Genomic DNA, 21,691 nt, shown 5'->3' on the forward strand with positions numbered 1-21,691 from the left:
CTTCCTTGTGGGACAGTGCCTGACACAGTTAAGATTTGGGATTTGTGGAGTGGCAAATTTTTGACAGTCAGTGCCTTCCTAATGTTGCATGCTGAACACAACGTTGGATAATCTATTGCTTCACCAACTTGGCAACCATGTTTCTACTGTTCAAAACAAGGCAATTAGCTTGTGGTTTTCTGAGGAATCTCTTAAATGTATTTTACAGTCACTTCCTTTATGGGATTATTAATTTGACCATTTCTTTGTGAGTTCACCTGTTGTGCAATATGCACTATCATTGAACTGCCATTTCTGTTTTTATTGCAGGCTGCTTCAACAGAAAAATCCTCATTGAGCACTGTTGGGGAGAAGAACACAGTGGAGAAGAGCCCAACAAAGGGTCGGCAGCCTCGAAAAATTGACTTACGAGCACGCTATTGGGCATTTCTTTTTGACAATCTCCGTCGAGCAGTTGATGAAATTTATGTCACGTGTGAGTCAGACCAGAGTGTGGTGGAATGCAAGGTATGATCTTTGTTTCTTTATAGTTCTGCTTGTGTTAGATAATTTTACGCACCTACATTTAATTGTGGTCAAAACAGTATTTAACTTGACTTTTCAGGTTAAAATACTGCAATGTGTTAATTGTATGTTAATTGTATTATCAAGATTAAAGATGCACACGTGAAGGGCATTGATTAATTAAGTACCTTTAGCACATATAAAGAAAGCCTTTGCCCCTTTAAGAGGCAGTCAATTTAATTAGTTCCATTTGTTAATTGGTTTATTTTTGTTCCATTGGTTTACTCAAAAGAGTATAAAGACTTCTGGGACATTGGTTGTTAGCAGGTGTGAGGCAGACACGCAATGCTGCATTCTGTAAACAAACCAACTATTAACAGAAGGATTTATGTCTATTTTAATGCTTCACCACCTTGCTTGGGATTTAATTAATGCAATAGAATCAAGTAAGTTTCATCGGTTCATAAAGAAATAATGTTACTGTATAAAGCCTGTGAGTGGGGCTGTTCTGCACTCCCAACCAAACTGGGAGGCGCATCTATATGATGTGCAGTATGGAATCTACAATTTAAGTAATCTCTTAAAACGCATGGACACCCTTTTAAATAAAAATCTAGGAAAGTTTGGGAGATTGAAGCAATCGAAGTATAATGTATGATAGGAGATCTAAGTTTTAATACTTTTTAAAAAAAAATCATTTCTGTTTATACAAAAATTTTATGAGAGACTTGAGTGTGGAATGAAAAAAAACAATTTACACAGATTGTGCATTGTATGTACAATTGTCTTATTCTTGATTCCAACTCCTATAATTACCTGTCCCTTTCCTGAAAGAATGAACAGGACTAGTCAGACTTGCATCTCCATATTTAAGCCTGAATTGTTGCTTTCTGCAGAAGATACTTCTATGGTCCCGGCAGTATAGAAATGATAATTTTCCATGAGCGTTTGATGAGCACAGTGTTTTGAATCCTATTGTCATGTTCTTAAATCCACAGCTAAAGAAGTGAATTATATATTGGTTGAACTTAGCATCCTGAAGATAAGGGATATGTTTGCTGCAACAGCATTGAGCATCGATTTCCATGAGTTGTTACACAAATGCCCATGAATAATGGCATCAGATGATTTTACTCTTGATGTGGGTTAGGGTTTTGTTAAACATTTTCTCCTTTCTTGGGTTAATTTAGGTTGTGTGAGTTTATCTGCAATTAATTTCCAAACAAAAGTAGCTGTTGGCTGGAGAAAATTTGATCACAGTGAATGCATTGTTTGTTTACAGTAGATGGCAGTATTGAGGCTTAGCATTCTTTGGGCATTCTTGTGTTTCCTGTTTAATGTCTCAAGTTGGGCTTTTAACCCTTCCTAGTAAGTGACATATCAACATTCCTGCAAACATGCCTGATTATAAAGTAAGATTGATGATCAATTTTAAACCAGTGCATGGGTGGCATGTAATTCCTTGTGCATTTTCTGCCTAGTTTTTGATAACCTTGTTCTCATTGTAAACTATTTTCAGACTCTGCTCTTAATTCATCTAAGTCTAAATTGCCAGTCAGAAGGATTTTCAGGTCCAAGTTTCACTACACCTGTCACTGAACAGTTTTGAACTTTGCAGTGCTTACATTGCATGAGGTAATTTTTTTTTAATAGAGAGGTTTTGTTCTGCTGTAAGTCCTAACTTACGCAGGACTGGAAAAAATGATTTGTTACGCAGTTGCTGTAAACAGGACTTTAAAATGTAAGCACCACTTATTATTCCACATTCGTGCCAGTTGGTAGCACTCTTGCCTCAGAAAGGTTATGGGTTCAAGCTCTGCATCTGGATTTGAATACGTAATCTAGGCTGACATTTCAGTGTAATGCAGAGATATTCATTGTCAGAGGTGTCATCTCTTGGATGAACTGTTAAACTGAATTGCTTTCTGTTCATTGGATTCTGATGGGAATTAAAGACTCCAGGACACAGTTTAAAGACCAGGGAGGCTTTCCTGATGAAAGTAAAAAAACTGTGGATGCTGGAAATCCAAAACAAAAATAGTAATACCTGGAAAAACTCAGCAGGTCTGACAGCATCTGTGGAGAGGAACGTAGTTAACGTTTTGAGTCCGTATGACTCTTCAACAGAACTAAGTAAAAATAGAAAAGAGATGAAATATAAGCTGATTTAAAGGGTGGGGGTGGGGTGGGGGGTGGGGGGTGGGGGGGGGGGGGGGGGTGGTGGAGCTGGATAGAGGGCCAGTGATAGGTGGAGATAGCCAAAAGATGTCATATACAAAAGGACAGAGAGGTGTTGAAGGTGGTGATTTTATCTAAGGAATGTGCTAATTAAGGGTAGAGAGCCGGACAAGCAAGGTACAGATAGCCCTAGTGGGGGTGGGGCAGGGTGAAGGGAAGGGATCGAAATAGGCTAAAAGGTAGAGATAAAACAATGGATGGGTATCCATTTAAAAATAATGGAAATAAGTGGGAAAAGAAAACTATATAAGTTACTGGGGGAAAAAAAGGGGGATCGGAAAGGGGTGGGGATGGAGGAGAGAGTTCATGATCTAAAATTGTTGAATTCAATATTCAGTCCGGAATTCAGCCTGCTCTGCCATTCAATAAGATCATGGCTGATCTGATTGTAGCCTCAACTCCACATCCCTGCCTACCCCTCAATGCCTTTCACCCCCTTGCTTATCAGGAAGTGTGTGCTTATCAAGGAGTATGATGGAACACTCTCCACTTGCCTGGATGACTGGAGTTCCAATAACATTCAAGAAGCTTGACACCATCCAGGACAAAACAGCCAGCTTGATAGGCACTCACTCCCTCCACCACTGACGAATAGTGGCAGCAGTGTGTACCATCTGCAAGATGCACTGCAGCAACTCACTAAGGCTCCTTAGGCAGCCGCCTCCAAACCCACGACCATTACCATCTAGAAGGTCAAGGGTAGCAGATACACTAACTGGAAGTTCCCCTCCAAGCCACTCTCCACCCTGACTTGGAAATATATTGCTGTTCCTTCGCTGTCGCTGGGTCAAAATCCTGGAACTCTCTCCCTAACAAAGTGGGTGTACTTACAGCAGAGGGGCTGCAGCAGTTCAAGAAGGCAGCTCCCCACCACCACCTTGAGGGCAATTGGGGATGGGCAATAAATGCTGGCCGAGCCAATGAAGCCCATATCCTGTAAATGAATTTTTAAAAAATTTACCTCTGCCTTAAAAATATTAAAAGACTCTGCCTCCACCGTCTTTTGAGGTACAGAGTTCCTGAGACTCAACCCTCCGAGAGAAAAAAATTATCCTCATCTCTGTCCTAAATGGGTGACCCCTTATTTTTAAACAGTGGCCATTGTACTAGATTCTCCCACAACAGGAAACATCCTCTCCACATTGAGCCTGTCAAGACGACTCAGGATCTTATATGTTTCAACCAAGTCGCCCCTTACTCTTCTAAACTCCAACGAATACAAGCCCAGCTTGTCCAACCTTTCCTCATAAGACAACCCATCTAATCTAGGTGTTCATTCAGTAAACCTCTGAACTGCCTCTGATGCATTTGCATCCTTCCTTAAATGAGGAGACCTATACTGTGCACAGTACTCCAGATGTGGTCTAATCAGTGCCCTATATAACTGAAGTCATAACCTCCCTACTTTTGTATTCATTCCCCTCGCAATAAACAATAATGTTCTTTTAGCTTTCCTACTTGCTGTGCCTGCATTCCAACATTTTGTGATTCATGCGCTGGCACACCTAGATCCCTCTGTACCTCAGAGCTCTCTGGTGTGTTTACTTAAAGAGCAAGAGAGACTAATTCAAAAGCAATTCATTAGTTTGTGAAGTTCTTTGGGATGTTCTGAGAATGTGCTAAGATACTGTGTGTGTGCACATTCTTTTTCTTTTCCCACACCAATCATTCACAACCATGAACAGATTGCTAGAAACCAGTGTTATGCATTTTTTAAATTGTAAGTCATTGGTAGAGTTGGAATACTTTTCTAAGGGGAAGTAGTGCAAAATCTACTATTTTGCTAATCATATTACCACCAAAGTTGCTACTGACTAATTGGAATGAATCATTAAATCCAATGCAGGGCATATTAACTGACTCAAAATTGGTCATATTTGAGCTGTGATGGGTAATGTAGTGGCTATTATTATAGAGAAAACAGTTCTCCTGACCCAAGCTTCGACTCTAATTTCACCCTTTCACTATTTTGCAGGTGGGGAGGTATGTTGTTTCTCTTGACTGTTAAACACGTTAGAAATCAAACTGCACCAACTGTCTAGAATGGAGCAAGCCATTCAACTAGCAGTAACATTCCTGCTTCTGAGTCAGAAGGTGGAGGGTTTGAACCCCGCCCCAGACATTTGTGGTGAAAAGAGACAGGAGCTCTGGCGCTTAATTCTGGGTTGATATTCAGTGGGATACTTGTGTCTCGTGGGTGTGGGTACCTCTTCTCCCATGGTGTAGAAGCTCATAAAATCATCCTGCCATGGAAGGAGCATTCATGGTGTGGCTTAGTAGACTGGTAATTAGCCTGCGAATCCTTCCATGATACAAAGCTTGTGAAAACAGCTGTCTGAATTATGAATGGAGACCATTTAAGTTGAACTGGGATCTGCAAGTATTCAAATTATTTTCTTACAGAATATAAAACTGTTCCAAGGATTTGAAAGTAATTTGGGAGGTCCCAATGATTCTTTTGCGTTCTTGATTAATTTGGGTATATATATACATGGTGCATTTTACTTTCGAATAGGCCTGTATTATTATTGATTACAGTGTAATTCTGACAATCAGTATAATGTCATATACTCAGTTGACAGGGGCTCTGATGCCTGGTTGTGGTTGCAAGTGCAGATAGGAAGATTGTGGTTAGGTTACGCACTGTTAGCCATGTAAGAAGATCAGCCGTTTTGTATATTTTTTTTTCCTAACTGGAGACAGTGCCTTGGGCTATACAAAAGCAGTGAATAGCTCAAAATTCACATTATTTAACCCGCAAAATGCATTCACTGTGTGTAGCTTGATGCTCCAGGCTAATGGATCAGATAATAAATGACTGTAGTAGCCTACGGGGAGGCAGCTTCTTTCACATGGCCAGGTTACCCTAAAGGTTTCATAAATGCACTCTGTAGTAGTAACTACACATGATGTCAGCCAGGCCTTTATGCTGCTAACAGTTCTCCTTCCTGCTCTAGGCCATTCCATCTGTATGTTGACCAATAAGGAATGATGAGTATTAGTGTGGCTATTCCATTTTGCTTGCTTATTGGTATACCACCAATAAATCAGTCTGGAGCTGTAAAGTAAAATGCCTAGTAATAGGACAGAAATGCAAACCTTAGTATTTGGCCAAACCACAACCATTAGTTTCAAGTAGTGGAAAATACACATCTGTACAGTCACAAGTTATAGAATAATGTACAATGTACCTTTTATAATATGGAACAAAATAAAACTGAAATGAATTTGTTTTCTGCAGTACCTCAACAGGCAACATTTAGTAAGTTAAATGTCTGGATATGTTGCTGGATGGTGTTGTCTTACATATTTTTGTTAAGTAAAACTGTAATTTGAACAAAAGATGAAGCTAAAATCTTTAGTTTTAAATGGTAGTTTAAAGTCTATGGTTCTGCTAACATGCTTTGCCATTAGGCTGGGTTTGGGTATCGGGAAGTTGTTCTTAGACTTGAATCTCTCTGCGGCTATCCTGTTTATCTGCTGGTAGGTGGTGGGCTTCTAGCCCTGCCTCAGGAGCAGTAAAGGCCGCTGAGTCAAGTGGGATTCAAACTTGGGTCTTCTGATTCAAAGTTTTATACTTCCTGCCATTGCTGTTTTGACATTTGAAATCTTAACTACAGGCTAAGAGGTATCTTGTAGGATAATACTTGATGAGACCGATAATCTTATGTGTCTGACCTGATGTATTAACAATTGTCATGATATCTCAGTTTAAAAACTAATTGTGGAAAAATACAATTTTGAAACCACTTTACAGCAGTTTTTCTACTAATTCACTAACGTATTGTAATTGATGTGTGAAATTTTTCTCACATGCCCACTAGAATTGGACAAAACATTCATTGATATAATTAAGCTTTTTTGTCCTTCCAAACCTGCCTTGCGCCTGGAGACAGCCCTTTGAGTTACATGACACTTGGGCTAAAGTACTGCTGGTTACAGATCTGTTGATAGTGATTGGAGCAATTTGAGGTGATGAATTATGAAAATCATGTAAGAAAAAAGGAATTGCAAAATATTAAAATCTTCTGGCTTCAATTTCCTATATTGTGTTGTTGAATAGCTGTCATCACAGCATCGAATTGTTGAGCCCTTCTGTTATTTTCATCAGGCTCCCTCACTCCTGAAAAAGCCTACAGCTAAAGTAATAATGTTCTGACAGCATCTGCCGAGAGGAACACAGTTAACATTTCGAGTCCGTATGACTCTTTTATCTTAGTAATAATGTTCTGTCCTAGTTGTGTGAACTGCATGCTGAAGCATCCTATCTTCTTGGCATGAAGATGAAATGGTTCAGACGCAATTCTTGCCTGAGGTGATGGCTGAGCTTCACTGCAATTAGGAAACTTCTGCCGTCCTGCTCAATTGCCAATTGCTCACTGAGTGAGTTAGTGTGTTGACAGGATTAAAATAACCAGAGATAAAAGCAAAAAACAGCGGATGCTGGAAATCCATAACAAAAATAAAATTAAAAATACCTGGAAAAACTCAGCAGGTCTTACAGCATCTGCGGAGAGGAACACAGTTAACATTTCAAGTCCGTATGACTCTTCAACAGAACCAAGTAAAAATAGAAGAGAGGTGAAATATAAGCTGGTTTTCTGGGGTGGGGGGGGGGTGTGGGTGGAGGCGGATGACGATGATAGGTAGAGCTGGATAGAAGGTTACCTTCAACACCTCTTTGTCCTTTTGTCTATGACATCTTTTGGCTATCTCCACCTATCACTGGCCCTCTATCCAGCTCTACCTGTCCCACCCTCCTCTTAAACCAGCTTATATTTCACCTCTTTTCTATTTTTCCTTAGTTCTGTTGAAGAGTCATATGGACTCGAAATGTTAACTGTGTTCCTCTCCGCAGATGCTGTCAGACCTGCTGAGTTTTTCCAGGTATTTTTATTTTTATGTTTATTTTTATTTTTGTTTTAAAATAACCAGAGTTGGCTGTAAACTGTGAAGATGAAATTTTGAAGACTTCATTGTACGATCATTTGCTCGTTCACATTTTGACTGCATTGTGTGTAGCTACTGGTTATGAAACAGGGTGCAAAACCCCTAATGGGATTGCAAGAAAGATGCTGGAGTAGAAGCTACTGTTTAAGTGCCATTCTCTGATAGGTGTCACCTCAGGCCTGGGAGTTTTCACTAAGCTAGCTACTGCTTAGGAAGAGTTGCAATTTGGTGTGCTATGTTAAACTAGCTGGAGGTGAAGAAACAATGAATACAGAAACATTATCCTGTTGTTTCAGGCTTCTTCTGTGATAGTATAAGGTATTAAATTCAAGGAAACATTTAATAGGATATTTAGAACTGTTTCCAAGATTTTGCCTAAATACACAAAAAATTGGTTAAAATGCTTGATAACTATATACAGTTGTTATAATTGTCCCTTTTCAACTGGCACATTTGATGTTGGTGGGGAAAAAAGTAACAGCCCTACAGCAGCATATGAGATGAGCTTAACGGTTAATTGAAACACAATGAAAAGTGGCAAATCTATAGTAGATAATGGGAGGAACTTAAATTGTTGGCGAGGCTACAAGTCTGGCTGAATAAAAAATGTATAATGGGCAATTTCGACATAGGAAAAAGAGGCCACTTAGCTCGTCAAGCCTTTCCATCATTCAATTAGATCATAGCTGATCTGTATCTCAACTCCATTTACTACCTGCCTTTGTTTCATTTCCTAATACCCTAATAAACATACAAAATTAACCTGCAAGAAAAGACCAGCTGGTCCATCAAGCCTGTGTCTCTACAGGGTAACAAAAATCTATTAATCCAGACTTAAAAAATTCAGTTGGCTCAACATTCACAGATTTGTGAGGGAGTGAGTTCCAGATTTTCATGACCATTTGTGTGGAGAAAGTGTTTCCATATTTCAATTTTGAGAGACCTGGCCATAATTTTAAGTTTATGCCCTCTTGTTCTGGGTTCCGCACCAGAGGAAACAGCTCTATATCCTGTTGAGCCCCTTAATCATAGTAAAAACCTTGATTAGATTACCCTCCAACCTTTCAAACCCTGAAATACAAGCTAGCTTTATCCAACTTCATAATTTAACTTTATTCTGGTGAATCTGTGCTCTACCTCTTCCAAAACCAAAATATCTTGCCTGAGGTTTGGTGCCCAAGACTGAGTACTCCAGGATCATGGCTCTGCACAACTGAAGTATCAACATTCCAATAACTGTTTTGATTTCTCTTTATATCTGCACAATAGCTTTAATGATTTGTGTATATGGACAGCCAAAACCCTTTCTTCCTCTATACCTCCCAGTCTCTCGCCGTTAAGAAAATATACTGATCGGTCTTTCTCAGATGCAAAGTGAATAACCTTGTGCTTCGTTGCTTTGAACTGCATTCTCCATTTGCCCATTCATTTGATTGTCTCTGCCCCTTTGTAACTTCCTCCTCCCATCCACACAATTTACTGTGCCTCCTAATTTAGTGTAATCTGCAAATTTGGGTGTGCACCTTTCTATTCCTTCATCCAACTCATTAACGTTTATAAAAGCAAAATACTGTGGATACTGATGCCCATTTCATTAATGTATATGATGTAAAGCAGCGTTCCCAGCACATATCCTTCACGCACACCACTTGTCAACTGCCAATCAGTTAACAAACACTCTATCCTAACTCTTTGTCTCCTATTTCCTAACCAATTACAAATACATATTATAAGCATACGATTGAGTTAGTGATGCAAAGAATAGTATTGGATGTGAATGGAAGACTTTTGAAACATACAAGGAATCTGCTAGATTTCTTTGAGAACAAAATATTAAAAGGTAACTTGATGGAGGTGTGTAAAATGATGAAGGGATGGGACAGAGTAGTTAGAAAAAGATTGTATCCATGAGTGAACAGCCCACAATAAGGAGGCATATTTACAAGGTTAAAGGTAAAGAGATTTAGGATAGAGAACAGGAAAAATTTCTTTACACAAGGTTGCGAGGCAATACAGAAGTTGGTGATTGAAGCCTAGGTAAAGTCAAGATTAAGGAATAGGTGGTTGAAGGAAAATGGGATTAAGGGATTTAAGAACATGATAGGCAAATGAGATTAGGACTTCTGCTTATGTGGAGGATAAACATCAACAAAGACTTTGAGCCAAATGACTTGTTTCCGTGTTGTTATCTGTAATTCTAGGTGGGTGAGTTAAGTTATTCAGATATTCAAAACCAGAAGAAAAATGGGAAGCCAAAAGAAACATTAAATATAGAGTTCCTGTGCACATCTCACGTAACGATCTTAGATTCTTCAAATATGCAGTAAACAAAGGGTGAAAAAATATATCCGTCCACTCAAAATCCTCTGACCTCAATGAAAGTTCCCTTTCAAAAAAACATGTAAATTATAGTCTCATAAAGTGAACCTTTGCGGCAGTTCTTTGCTATGTAGTATAGCATACATACATCCATCCCTGTAATTAGCTGTCTCTCAACTGGATTAGGAAACAGTTGGAAATGATGAATGATAATAAATTATCCTGTCGTTTTGCAAAGTCGTTCTTGTCAAAGCAAACTGCTTCTACAACTCAGTACTGTACTTTGTAAAGGAACTGCACTTGCATTGGACCATCTCGGGGCAAGCTTGGTGTGCGTTACTTATGCTGTATGTTTTGTTATGAATGAAGCTGCTGTGTGTCTCGTAGTCACAGTACATTTCCAATGAAAGAAATGAAAAGAATGATCAATTTTCTAGGTAAAAGAATGTCCTGGTGGACGTTTGTCTGAAAGTTGTAGTTCAGTGTTGCTTCTGTGTGGGTAGGCTTGACCTTCAGAAAATAAATCCCCTTCATACACAAGAAAATCTGTCTCGCAATCCATTGGAGTTTATTTTAGCATGAAGCTTGCTGTTACACAGCTTAGCCCATAAAGGTTCCTTTCTTGTCAGCGCCTTCTTATGCAGCACGACTTTCCACTGTTTCAGCACCACAGGATATATCTTTTGCACCGGCTGCTGTAGGTGAGGCAGAGAGAGGTATTGATGTCCAGGACCCTTGGGTCCTGTGCACTGGTATTGTGTGTCAACAGGACAAAGGGTTGGCGCCAACCATCCTGCTGTATGCGCCAGTAACTAGAATTAATTACAAACCAATCGAATCCGTTGCAGCCAATTGGTAAACTAATTGGTAATTTTAGCTGTACATCTAGACTTTGTTATCTGCTGTCTGTAACGGTGTTTTCAGAGCCACTTTTGTTCTCCTCTCTCCTGCTTGACAAAATGGCCTTCATCGCTGCAAGGGGAAAGATGCGCACCAACGAGTACGGGGCCACTCCAGCTGCTTGTCTTGTTTGTGTTCCCTTGTTCACTAAACAAGCCTCAGATTACGGGCGCTTGGAGTTGCACTGATTAGAGCAGATAGCATGGAGCTGAATCAAATGCTACAAGACGGCAAGGATACAATTAATCAGCATGAAATGTTTCTATATGTTGAAGAATGCTTTAGAGTAAGATTGGACAATTTTTTTTTCCTTGAGCATTCTTGGGGAAAATATTTACATATTTACTTTTTAAATAAAAAAATAAAATTTCACACCTTCCTTTTATGATTCTTTAAAGACTAGGTGCTGAAATGTGACGTTTTACATTTAATCTTGGCTCTCAACACTGGTTTAAAGGAGTGAGAGCAGCTGGGGACGGAGGAAGTTTGCTGAAAGCCAAGGTTAAGTAAAGGAACGCCATTTCTCAGACCTTGCTAACACAGAACCCTAACTGGGAAACCAGTTAATTTGCTTGTACAAAAAAATTAATTGGCCGCAGAGGGTTTTTCTCATAAATGTAACACTGTGCGGATGCACTCATTACATTACAGTGTAACGTGTCTGCTTGGCTCAGTGGTAGCACTCTTGAGTCAGAAGGTTGTGAACTTGAGCCATACCCTAGGACATGAACATATGGCCAGGCTTGCACTCCAGTGCAGTACAGAGGAATTGTTGCTTTCTTGAATATGTCATCTTTCCTCTAAACTGACATCTGGACTGAGACTCTGTCTACTTGTGGAAGTAAAAGTTTCCGTGGCACTCTTTTTTGACTAAGAGCAGGGAATTATACCAATATCCTGCAGAGCATTTGTTCCACAACCAACACCACCAGAAACAGTTTTATATTTGGGACCTTACTATGCAGAGATTTGACTGTTGTGTTGCCCAAAATAAAAAGAAACAAAACAAAAAAAAAATCACTTATGTGTCAAGTACTTGAATACATGAAAGTACTATATAAATGCAATTCTTTCCTTCTGTCAGTACTCAGCAAATTGTTTTTTGACGTGGCTGCAGATGAAACCTATGACTTTAGTGGCTGTGCTATATTCAAAACAAGAAGGTAAATATGAGTGCTGCTGCAGTGAGGCAGCCTGCAGTTTTTTTCCAGTCGTAGGTGGACCAAGTGCTCACCTCATACGTGCAGGTGAACGCTGACTTATCCAGACACTACATGTGCACAGCCAGAAACATGTATAATTGTTTTTTGCATTGTAGCTGACACTGTGCACACCATTCCACTAATGAAAGTGGAACAGTTTCCCTTCTGTACTCAGGCTATTCTAGAATAGACTGTATCAGATGCAGTTCAATTCTGCAATATAAAGGGGTTATGCGATGTGAATATTTTATCTTTTAACAGGGAGTAAGGAAACGTGCATTTAGCTGTTCTCCAAGAAATAAATATTGATTGAGAATATATTGATCAATACAATAACTTACAAATATGCTTAGAATTATAATTTTTCCTTGGTATTACAGGCCATGATTATTGTGGTTTATTAATTAATATTCTACAGTCTTGCTGCAGTTGGTTAGAGTACGTTTTATTTTTTAACTTTGTTGTAACAGGACTAAGAGAGTTAGTGTTTCTTATGGGCCAGGTAAGAACATCTCACTTTCTTGTAATATTAGAAGCAAAAGCAGAAAATACTGGTAAAGCTAAGGTCAGGAAGCATCTGTGGAGACAACAGGCAAGTTAACATTTCAGGTCTAGAAGAAAAGCAAAATACTGTGGATGCTGGAAATCTGAAATAAAAACAAAGTGCTGGAAAAATTCAGTTGGTCTGGCAACATCTGTGGAGAAAGAAACAGAGTTAACGTTTTGATTCCAATACGACTGTTGTTTGGAACTCCAAAGATGATTCATATTGGACTGGAAACGTTAACTCTGTTTCTCTCTCCACGGATGCTGCCAGGCCTGCTGAGTTTTTCCAGCATTTTCTGTTTTTATTTAAGGTCTAGACCCTTCCTCAGAATTGGAAGTTATTTAAAAATATTCATAAAATACATGCGCACAGACACCTATAAAATGCTTAATTGGAAAACAGGAGATGGTTAAATAGGAATAGTGATATTCTTGTAATATTGTTTCTGTTGGGTTGTGCATCATCTCTGGAGTATGTGAAAATAGCAGTCATTATCACTTACTACAGCAGTGTTTCTTACTGATTCCAGTAGATTGGGGATAGTGGCTTATGTGCAAGTTGGGGCTTGTCTCCTTTTTTTAAATTCTTTCATGGGATGTGAGCATTGCTGGCAAGGCCAGCATTTGTTGCCCATCCCTAGTTGACCTTGAAAAGGTGGTGGTGAGCCATCTTCTTGAATTGCTGCTAGTTCTGGAGCACAAGTCTTTAGGACTATCACAGAGATGTTGCAAGGACCCAGTGTTTGCTGTTTCCAGTGCCTTCATCCATTTCTTGATATCATGTGGTGATAATCGAATTGGGTGAAGACTAGCATCTGTGATGGTGGGAACCTCAGGAGGGGGCCAAGATGGATCACCCATCTTGGTCATGGCATGGGGCAGCTAACCTTAAGGGAGAGAAATATGCCAAAGCTGGGAAATGTATCTGAAACATTTCTTGAGGAAGACTCGGCAAAAATGGATAAGATTAATGATCAGCAGAAGTGATATACATTTCATTATGTTGGGAATATTTGAAGACTGGCATCAGAACAATAACAGAAAAAAATTGCAGCTTGACAGGACTGCACCAAAACCATTAGACTTTTAGGTTGCTTGTGAACAGGAACAACCAGAACTGTTAATGGTCTCCAAAGTGGCTACTGAATCCTCTGGAGCCATGCAGGAAAAGTAACAGGAAAATCCAACTGTACTGGATTGGAACTATGAAGGAACTGTGCTGAAAAGTGAATATAAATTCAAGTTGTGTTTTATTGTTGGCGGTTTTTGCATAGTGTGCTTGTGTGTGAGTTAGCTCCCGCTTCAGAAAAGTAGCACTAATCATCTATTTTCAGATTCTTTTGGCTGTCATTCAGATTGTTGAACCTGACTTTAAGCACAGTTGTCAGCAGCTGCAGTCTTGTTTTAAGAGATGTGCCAGTTATAAATAAATCACGTGAAATCCAGATGGCTGCCACTGGGAGCTTCAATCACTGATTAAATACCTATATCAGAATGGAGTGTCTTCAGTTGCTTCTGGAATGGTTAGCATATTAGTACCAAAATACTATTGGAAAACTTGCACTTTAGTCAGTATATTTTAGTGTTGGGCCAATATGCCTCTAGTGTTATGTCCTTAATATTCAATTTCAAATTTTGCTACCTTTAGTGATAGAGGTCTCTTTGCCCACCCCAAGATGCTCTCTCCAGTCATATTGTTAAGTTTATAACACTCATCCGTTTGGTTAGTTTAATCTTAAAGGGACCCACCAGCAGCGTTCTGCAGGGTGAGTCCTTTTAGAGGACCAGATGTTTTTCTCTAAATTAGCACAATCAATTAACTAACTGTCTTTGAAAGGTAGCAAATTGTTCTTAGCAATGTTAAATGTTGTGTCCTGTCACAGTTAATAATTATTTATAGGAAGCTTAAGGTTTGAAATTGTTTGGGAAAGTTGTTTCCAACTGTTGTCTTGTGATAGCCTTCCAAAATATAACTGTTTGATTTCATAAAACTGTTGTGGCTTTGTCATTTGTCTGTGTTTTGGAAACTTATTAAATTTGGGTGCTGAAGATAATCTTCAAAAAGATGCTTCTAGATCAAAGGTGATAAGATATATAAAGGCCCATGGGCTGCCATAGTTCTGTATTTGGCTAAAATATATCTGCAGCGTATAAAGCTAAGCAATTACTTGCATATAATGAGCGACTGCTTCATTTCAAGAGCTTGTCAAATGGAGCGGTAAAAACAATGGAGTCTTAAACATTCATCATAATTGTATGCATCATAGATTACTCTGTTATACTATACAACTTTCTATAAATCATTTAATTGCTTCAATTGTAGTTTTAGCCAGTACAAAGTGTTTGTTATTTTCTGCTTCCTGGATTGGCATCAGATGAAGGCATTCTACCTTAATATCAGCAAACAGTTTATTCTGATAAGTGTTCATATTTAGACCAGGGCTATGCTAACTCATGACTGTAAAGGGAGAAATATGTAGGTTTCAGATTGTCAGGAATTTGGTGTCCTCCCACGGGAGGAAATGGTATCAAATGACAACAGCAACAGTTTGCTTTTATATAGTGCCTTTATCCTAGAAAGTGTCTCAATGTTCTTCACAGAAGTATAATTGGACAAAAAGCCTGGACTTCTAAAAGGTGGGTTTTAAGGAGTGTGTTAAAAGCAGAGTAAGTGGCGGGAGGAGGTGAGGCTTAGAAAGAGAATTCCAGAGCTTAGGATTGAGACGTCTAAAGATGCAGTGCCACTAGCGGACCAAAGGGAATGGGGAATGCAGAAGAGACCAGAGTTGGAGGAGTTCAGAGTTCTCGGATGGTTGTATGGCTAGAGGATATTACAACAATAGGAAGGGGTGAGGCCCTGGAGAGATTTGAATTCAATTTTAAATAGAGGATTTTAAAATCAAGTTCCTGGTGGACTGGCAGTCAGTGTGGGTCAATGAGCATGGGCCATGGCTCAGCCATGGTGCATTTTAGGATCCAGACAACAATGTCTTGGATGAACTTAAGTTTGTGGAGTGTGAAAGATGGAGTCTATCCAGGAGAGCATTTGAATGGTCATGCCTGGGGGTAACAAAAGTATAGATGAGGATTTGAATGGCAGATGAGAGGAAACAGAGGCAGGTGATACAGAGGTCAAATAGGCTGCTGAGATTACAAACATGGTTCAGCTGAAAGCAATGGTCAGGGGAGGGGAGTGGAATTAGTGGCAAGGAAACACTTTTTTTGTGGTAGGAGCCAAAATCAGTGGTTTTGATCTTGCTGACGTTAAATTGGAAGAAATTGTGACTCAGCCATGGTTGAATGTTAGATAAGCAGTCTGGCAACATAGGAAACAGAGGGCAGAGCTGGATTTCATCATTGTACACGTGGAGGCTGACATCATGTCTTCACTGAGGAGCGGCATGTAAATGAGAAATGGGAATGGACAAGAATTCATCCTTGGGAGACTGTAGAGGTAATATTGCATGGGTGGGGAAGTAAGCCATTGCAGGAGATTCTCTGGCTACAACGAAATAGGTAAGAGTGGAAGCAGGTGAGGGCAGTCCCGCTCAGCTGGACAACGGACGAGTGACAGTGGTGGGGAATGGTGTGGTAATCTATGTCAAAGACTGCACAGAATTTGAGAAGGATGAAGAGAGAGATTGTACTGCTGTCATATAGAATGACATTTGTGACTTTGATACAGGACCACTTCAATGCTGTGGCAGGGATTGGAGACTCTCCTGGTTGGAGAAGTGCAAACATGAAGTTTTGGGAAAGGTGGGTGCAGAATTGGAAGGTGACATCACCCTCAAGGACTTTGGAGAGGAAGGGAGGTTAGAAATAGGGTGATAGTTTACAAGGTCATAGGGGCCAAGGATGTTTCTTTGAGGAGAGGGAACCATTTAAATTATCAGCAAGCATGAGGACAGGAAAAGAGGTTGGGTGATAATAGAGGTTTATTGGGAATAAGATCAAGAGAGCCAGGAGGAGGCTATATGGACAAGGTGAGTTTAGAGAGGGCAGGATAGGAGATAGGGAAACCAGAGAAAGATTCAGGCCCAGATCTAGGGCAGGGGTGAAACATTGGTGGAAATGTACATACAGGGATGGAAAGGATGTGACATAGGCAGCTGAACAGAGGATCTCAATTTCAGTGAGAAAAGTCCATGAACTCCCTGCACATTGTTGTAGGTTAGGGTAGAGGGGTTCAAGGAGATGTAAATGCATCATTTATAACAGTATTGCTTTGTGTGTTTCACAGTTCAAATGGACATATGAAAACATTTTAAAAGGAACAGAAATTTAAATTGAACCAAAAATATTTTGGGGTGAATTTAAAGTACACAAAATAATTAAAATAGCATCAGCCTAGTTCACTCATTAGGTGACTCAGGAATCCCAGATGTAAATTACACAAGTGAATGTCTGCACCATCATTGTATGTAGCTTTTTCCTACATGGTGCACAAGATTATGCAGGGGGTGGGGATTAATTGGGTGGGTGGGAGTAGAGGGAAGCGCAAGGCAATGGGAGGGGCTGGCTGGAGAAACTCACTTAAGTGAGCAACTATTGTTTAATTCACAATTCTATACAATGAAACAGTAAACTTTAACAATTTTTTAAATAGCTAATGCACTTCGGTTTTTAAACCCCCCCCCCCAAATTTTTGCATCTTTTTTAAAGAACTTACTATAGTATCAAGATTGGAACTCTAAATAGCAGTTTCAAATCAAAACCCTATTGTCTGGTTATTGAAGATGCAGCACTTTGTTTCCTTTTGGAGCTATTTTTCTAATGTATTGTGTTCAATTAATTACTTGCTTTAGAGCGAATCAGTCAATATAATTGAACAGTTTGACAACTGTTGGGCTTTCACTGGTAAAATGGCCAAACACTTGTGGCAGAGTAGAGGGAGCTACTCTCATATCATAAACCATCTTCGATTATGTTTTGTCAGAGTGGAGGAGTATTACTTGCAACCCAACTATAATGAGTTTCTTTTCTCAGGAGGTGCTGATGATGCTGGATAACTACGTGCGAGATTTCAAGGCATTGATAGATTGGTTACAGCTGCAGGAGAAGTTGGAGAATACAGATGCACAGAACAGGTAGTACACTAGTGGACACAATACACTTGAAAGAACTTAATTATTGATGGGAGATTGTATTCCATTAAACTGACACCCCAGAAGGACGGGCAATGACGACGTGCATGTGGAAGGAGGCGTTGGAGAGGAACATCATGATGCCGGCCAAATATCTGATCTTGGGCAACTGTTGGAAACAATTTTAAAACAGAAAAACTGGAAGTTAGGCAGACTGAGAAACAATTCAGATAATTCATAGTATTTATGATTATGTAGTAATTCAGATGATTACAGTTGTGTTTAAAAATAGAGAGAGTATTTTTGATACACATTATCCCCTTGCATATAGGTGTATATTCTTTTTAAATGGATGTACCTGCAATTTTGTAAGAGGTGATCTTCAATTTCCTAATTTTCCTTGTGTAAATTCACTGTTCTAAGTTGTGATGCACATCCGATTGTTACACCAACTGTTGTGTTCTGGTGTGTAAGGTTATTTAGTGTCATTCTCAAGATCCCAGTCAATTAGTATATTGGGAATTTGTATTTTTACTTGGCTTAGGCGATATCCTGAATTAGGTTCAAACAAAGGGGAGTTCGGATAGCTCTGAAGAAATGCACTACTTGTTGCTTACATGTTTTCTGAACTAGATAAAAGTAAGGCGGAAATTAAAATAGTTAAAATGCCAAATAGAATTAGTTATTATTTCTCATGAACATCAGTTTTGGAGTTAAAATACTCATAGTTGTCTATGTCAACGATATCTTTCTTCAGCAGATGCAATTTATTGTTGCTGTAGGCATTGTCTGTTCCCCGATACATTTTTCAGCATGCTTGAGGAGTGGAGCTGTTGTCATATGAAACTGTGTTAATTGTATTCTCTCATATTCTCAGCATGGAAGCAGAACAGGCCATTCAACCTAACTGGCCCATGCCTCCTCCCACTTTACTTCATCCAACCATATCAGCATATCCTTCTATTCCTTTCTTCCTCACGTGCTTTTCCCCTTGAAATGAATCTATGCTGCTCGCCTCAACTACTCCATGGTAGCAAACTCCACATTCTAACCTCTAACCATTCTCTTGAGCGGAGAAGTTTCTCCTGAATTCTATAATAGATTTATTAATGACTGTCTCGTGTTTTAGACTCTCTCTCCCACCTCGCGCAAATAGACACAACCTCAGGATAGTGCCCTAGACCCAACCATTTTCAGCCGCTTCATCAGTGATCTTCCTTCCATCATAAGGTCAGAAGTGGGGATGATTGCACAATGTTCAGCAACATTCGTGACCACTCAGATATTGAAGCAGTCCATGTCCAAATGCAGCAAGACCTGAACAATATCCAGGCATGGGCTGACAAGTAACAAGTAACATTCTGCCACACAAATGCCAGGCAATGACCATCCCCATCAAGAAAGAATCTAATCATTGCCCATTCACATTCAATGGCATTACCATCACTGAACCCCCAGCTACTGACATCCTGGGGGTTACCATAGAGCAGAAACTGAACTGGACTAGCCATATAAATACTGTGGCTACAAGAGCAGGTCAGAGGCTAGGAATCCTGCAGCGAGTAACTCACCACCTGATCCCCCCCAAAGTCTGACCACCATCTACAAGGCTCAAGTCAGGAGTGTAATGGAATACTCTCCAATTACCTGGATGAGTGCAGCTCCAACAACACTCAAGAAACTTGACACCACCCAGGACAAAGCAGCCCGCTTGATTGGCACCCCATCCACAAGCATTCACTCCCTCCACCACAAGATACACTGCAGTTACCCACTAAGCCTTAGTAGACTGCACCTTCCAAACCCATGACAACTACCATCCAGAAGAAAAAGGGCAGCAGACACATGGGAGCACCATCACCTGGTGTTGGAGTTCCCCTCCAAAACAGTTACCATCCTGACTTGGAAATATATCACCGTTCCTTCATTGTTGCTGAGTCAAGATCCTGGCACTCCCTCCCTAACAGCACTGAGGGTGTACCTACAGCACATGGACTGCAGCGGTTCAAGAAGGCAGCTCACCATCACCTTCTCAAGGGCAATTAGGGATGGGCAATAAATGCTGACCAAGCCAGCAGCGCCCACGTCCCATGAATGAATAATTTTAAAAAAACTTCTCTACAATTATCCTGCCTTAATGACCTCTCAGCCTTTTTTGTTTTTACACAAAAGAGCCCCAACATGTTCAGTCGCTCCCGAAAGTTATAACACCTCAGTTTTGGTTTCATCATTGTAAATCTTTTTTTTGTACCTACTTCAGAATGTCTCTATCGTTTTTGTAATATGGAGACTAGAACTGAGCACAGTATTCTGCATGTATATGTGTCATACATATTACATGCCTTTACATCTTGACTTAGGTCCTCTGTCTATTGCAGACCCACGTCGCTGGCTTGGGAAGTGAGGAAGATGTCCCCAGGACGACATGTTATGCCAAGTCCACCAGCAGACAGAATTTGCACAACATCAAGTGCTCGAAGGAGCTTAAACTTTGGGGCTCCAAGTACCATGTAAGAGTTTCTAACTTGGGTTTTGCTTTTTTGCACATTGGTAATTGACAAATATTGCATCCTTTCTGTGACATGTTTATGTGCCCTCTGTCCCAGTGTTTGGGTCCAGAGTCCTGAAAGCCTCAAAGAGCCAGTTTGTGGTTCATGGTGGCATTCTCTAAATGAAAAGCTTGCAGTTCTTATAACACTGTGCCATGTCATCAGTTAGTCCCAAAATGCTTCACATCAATATATTTTCAATGTAATTGTTATGTCAGCAAACAAAGCAGCCAATTTGTGCATAACAAGATCTCACAAACAACTTGGGTGAATGACCAGTGAATGTGATTTTGGTACTATTGGTTGAAGGAGGAATGTCAGCCAGAAAACGGATTAAATTCCAGTTATTTACCCAAAATGGATAATGTAGTGTGTTATAAAGTGCTACAAATATTATCAGTTTTCTTTATTCTGTAGTAAATACCATTCTTTTGAGTTGTATTAAGTTAAATTCCAGAGCCAAGCTTAACACAGGCAGTTGATCCTTTGTTTAATGTCACTTACCTGGGCTCCTTTTAATTTATTAAGCACACTGCCACTGAAGAATGTTCACATCTAATTGTGGTTGAAGACTGCTGAACAGTTGGTTCAATACATGTGTTATTTTGTAATGGGGATACCTCAGGAAATGACTTGATTATCAAAGAGTGCTGTAAATGTTGACTGGTATTGACATGTACATTTACATGGAGTTCAAACAGTAGCTCAACTCCAGTGTCACAGAACGGCTGAGGTAAAGAAAAACATTATTTAATGTGTTATGGTTTATGTGTTCTGCTTTTCTGCTTTTATTGTTAATGAGCAACATTAAAGTCCAAAAGTAAAATTATGTTGGACATTAATGAACAGCAAAGATGCACATATCACCATTTTAAGTGTACAGATGACTTAGCACAGGGTAGAGTCAGTGTTAAACACAGTGACATGTTAAATCCTCTGTCTTATTTTATGTTTGCCATTGGATCTTGTAACTTATTTGTTTTATTTTAAAAATAGAATGCATTTTAAAAGTCTCAACCTCTGACCATAATGCACATAATTTCTAAATATAAAAGTAAATGTTTTTTAGCTGGAATTTAATCTGAGGCTTAATTTAGATTCAAGTGTAAAGGATTTCTGGAATATCTTGGACTGCCAGTGCTAAGAATGCTTTACGTTTTTCTACGTTTTAGGACAAACCTGTGTGCAGTTATTTGAAATTTGTGAAGTGCATCTTTAGTACTGTCTGGTGGAGTTTCTTTGATATTTGGGGAAGGTCTATGCAGGTCAATAGTGAGAACACCACAATGCTGACTTGTTCAGGAAATAAATGGCTCTTGATGCCACCAATACACCATTACATTGTGGCTCAAGTGCTGTTTAGGCCCTGGGAAAAGAATAATTTGGAACAGGTAAA

At 39.6% G+C, this 21,691-nt stretch overlaps 1 protein-coding gene across 4 annotated transcripts in view; it reads left to right on the forward strand.

Annotated features, from left to right (window-relative positions):
- scaper (S-phase cyclin A-associated protein in the ER) overlaps positions 1 to 21,691 on the forward strand; it is a 294,594-nt gene that overhangs the window by 32,543 nt on the left and 240,360 nt on the right. For all 4 annotated transcript variants that reach the window (XM_041178256.1, XM_041178255.1, XM_041178258.1 and 1 more), the window contains exons 4-6: positions 310 to 507; positions 17,649 to 17,749; positions 20,125 to 20,256. In XM_041178256.1, the coding sequence (XP_041034190.1) occupies positions 310 to 507; positions 17,649 to 17,749; positions 20,125 to 20,256 (431 nt within the window). The remainder of the gene's footprint in view (positions 1 to 309; positions 508 to 17,648; positions 17,750 to 20,124; positions 20,257 to 21,691) is intronic.

This window comes from Carcharodon carcharias, chromosome 32 (assembly GCF_017639515.1).
Source record: "Carcharodon carcharias isolate sCarCar2 chromosome 32, sCarCar2.pri, whole genome shotgun sequence".
Lineage (NCBI taxonomy): Eukaryota > Metazoa > Chordata > Chondrichthyes > Lamniformes > Lamnidae > Carcharodon > Carcharodon carcharias.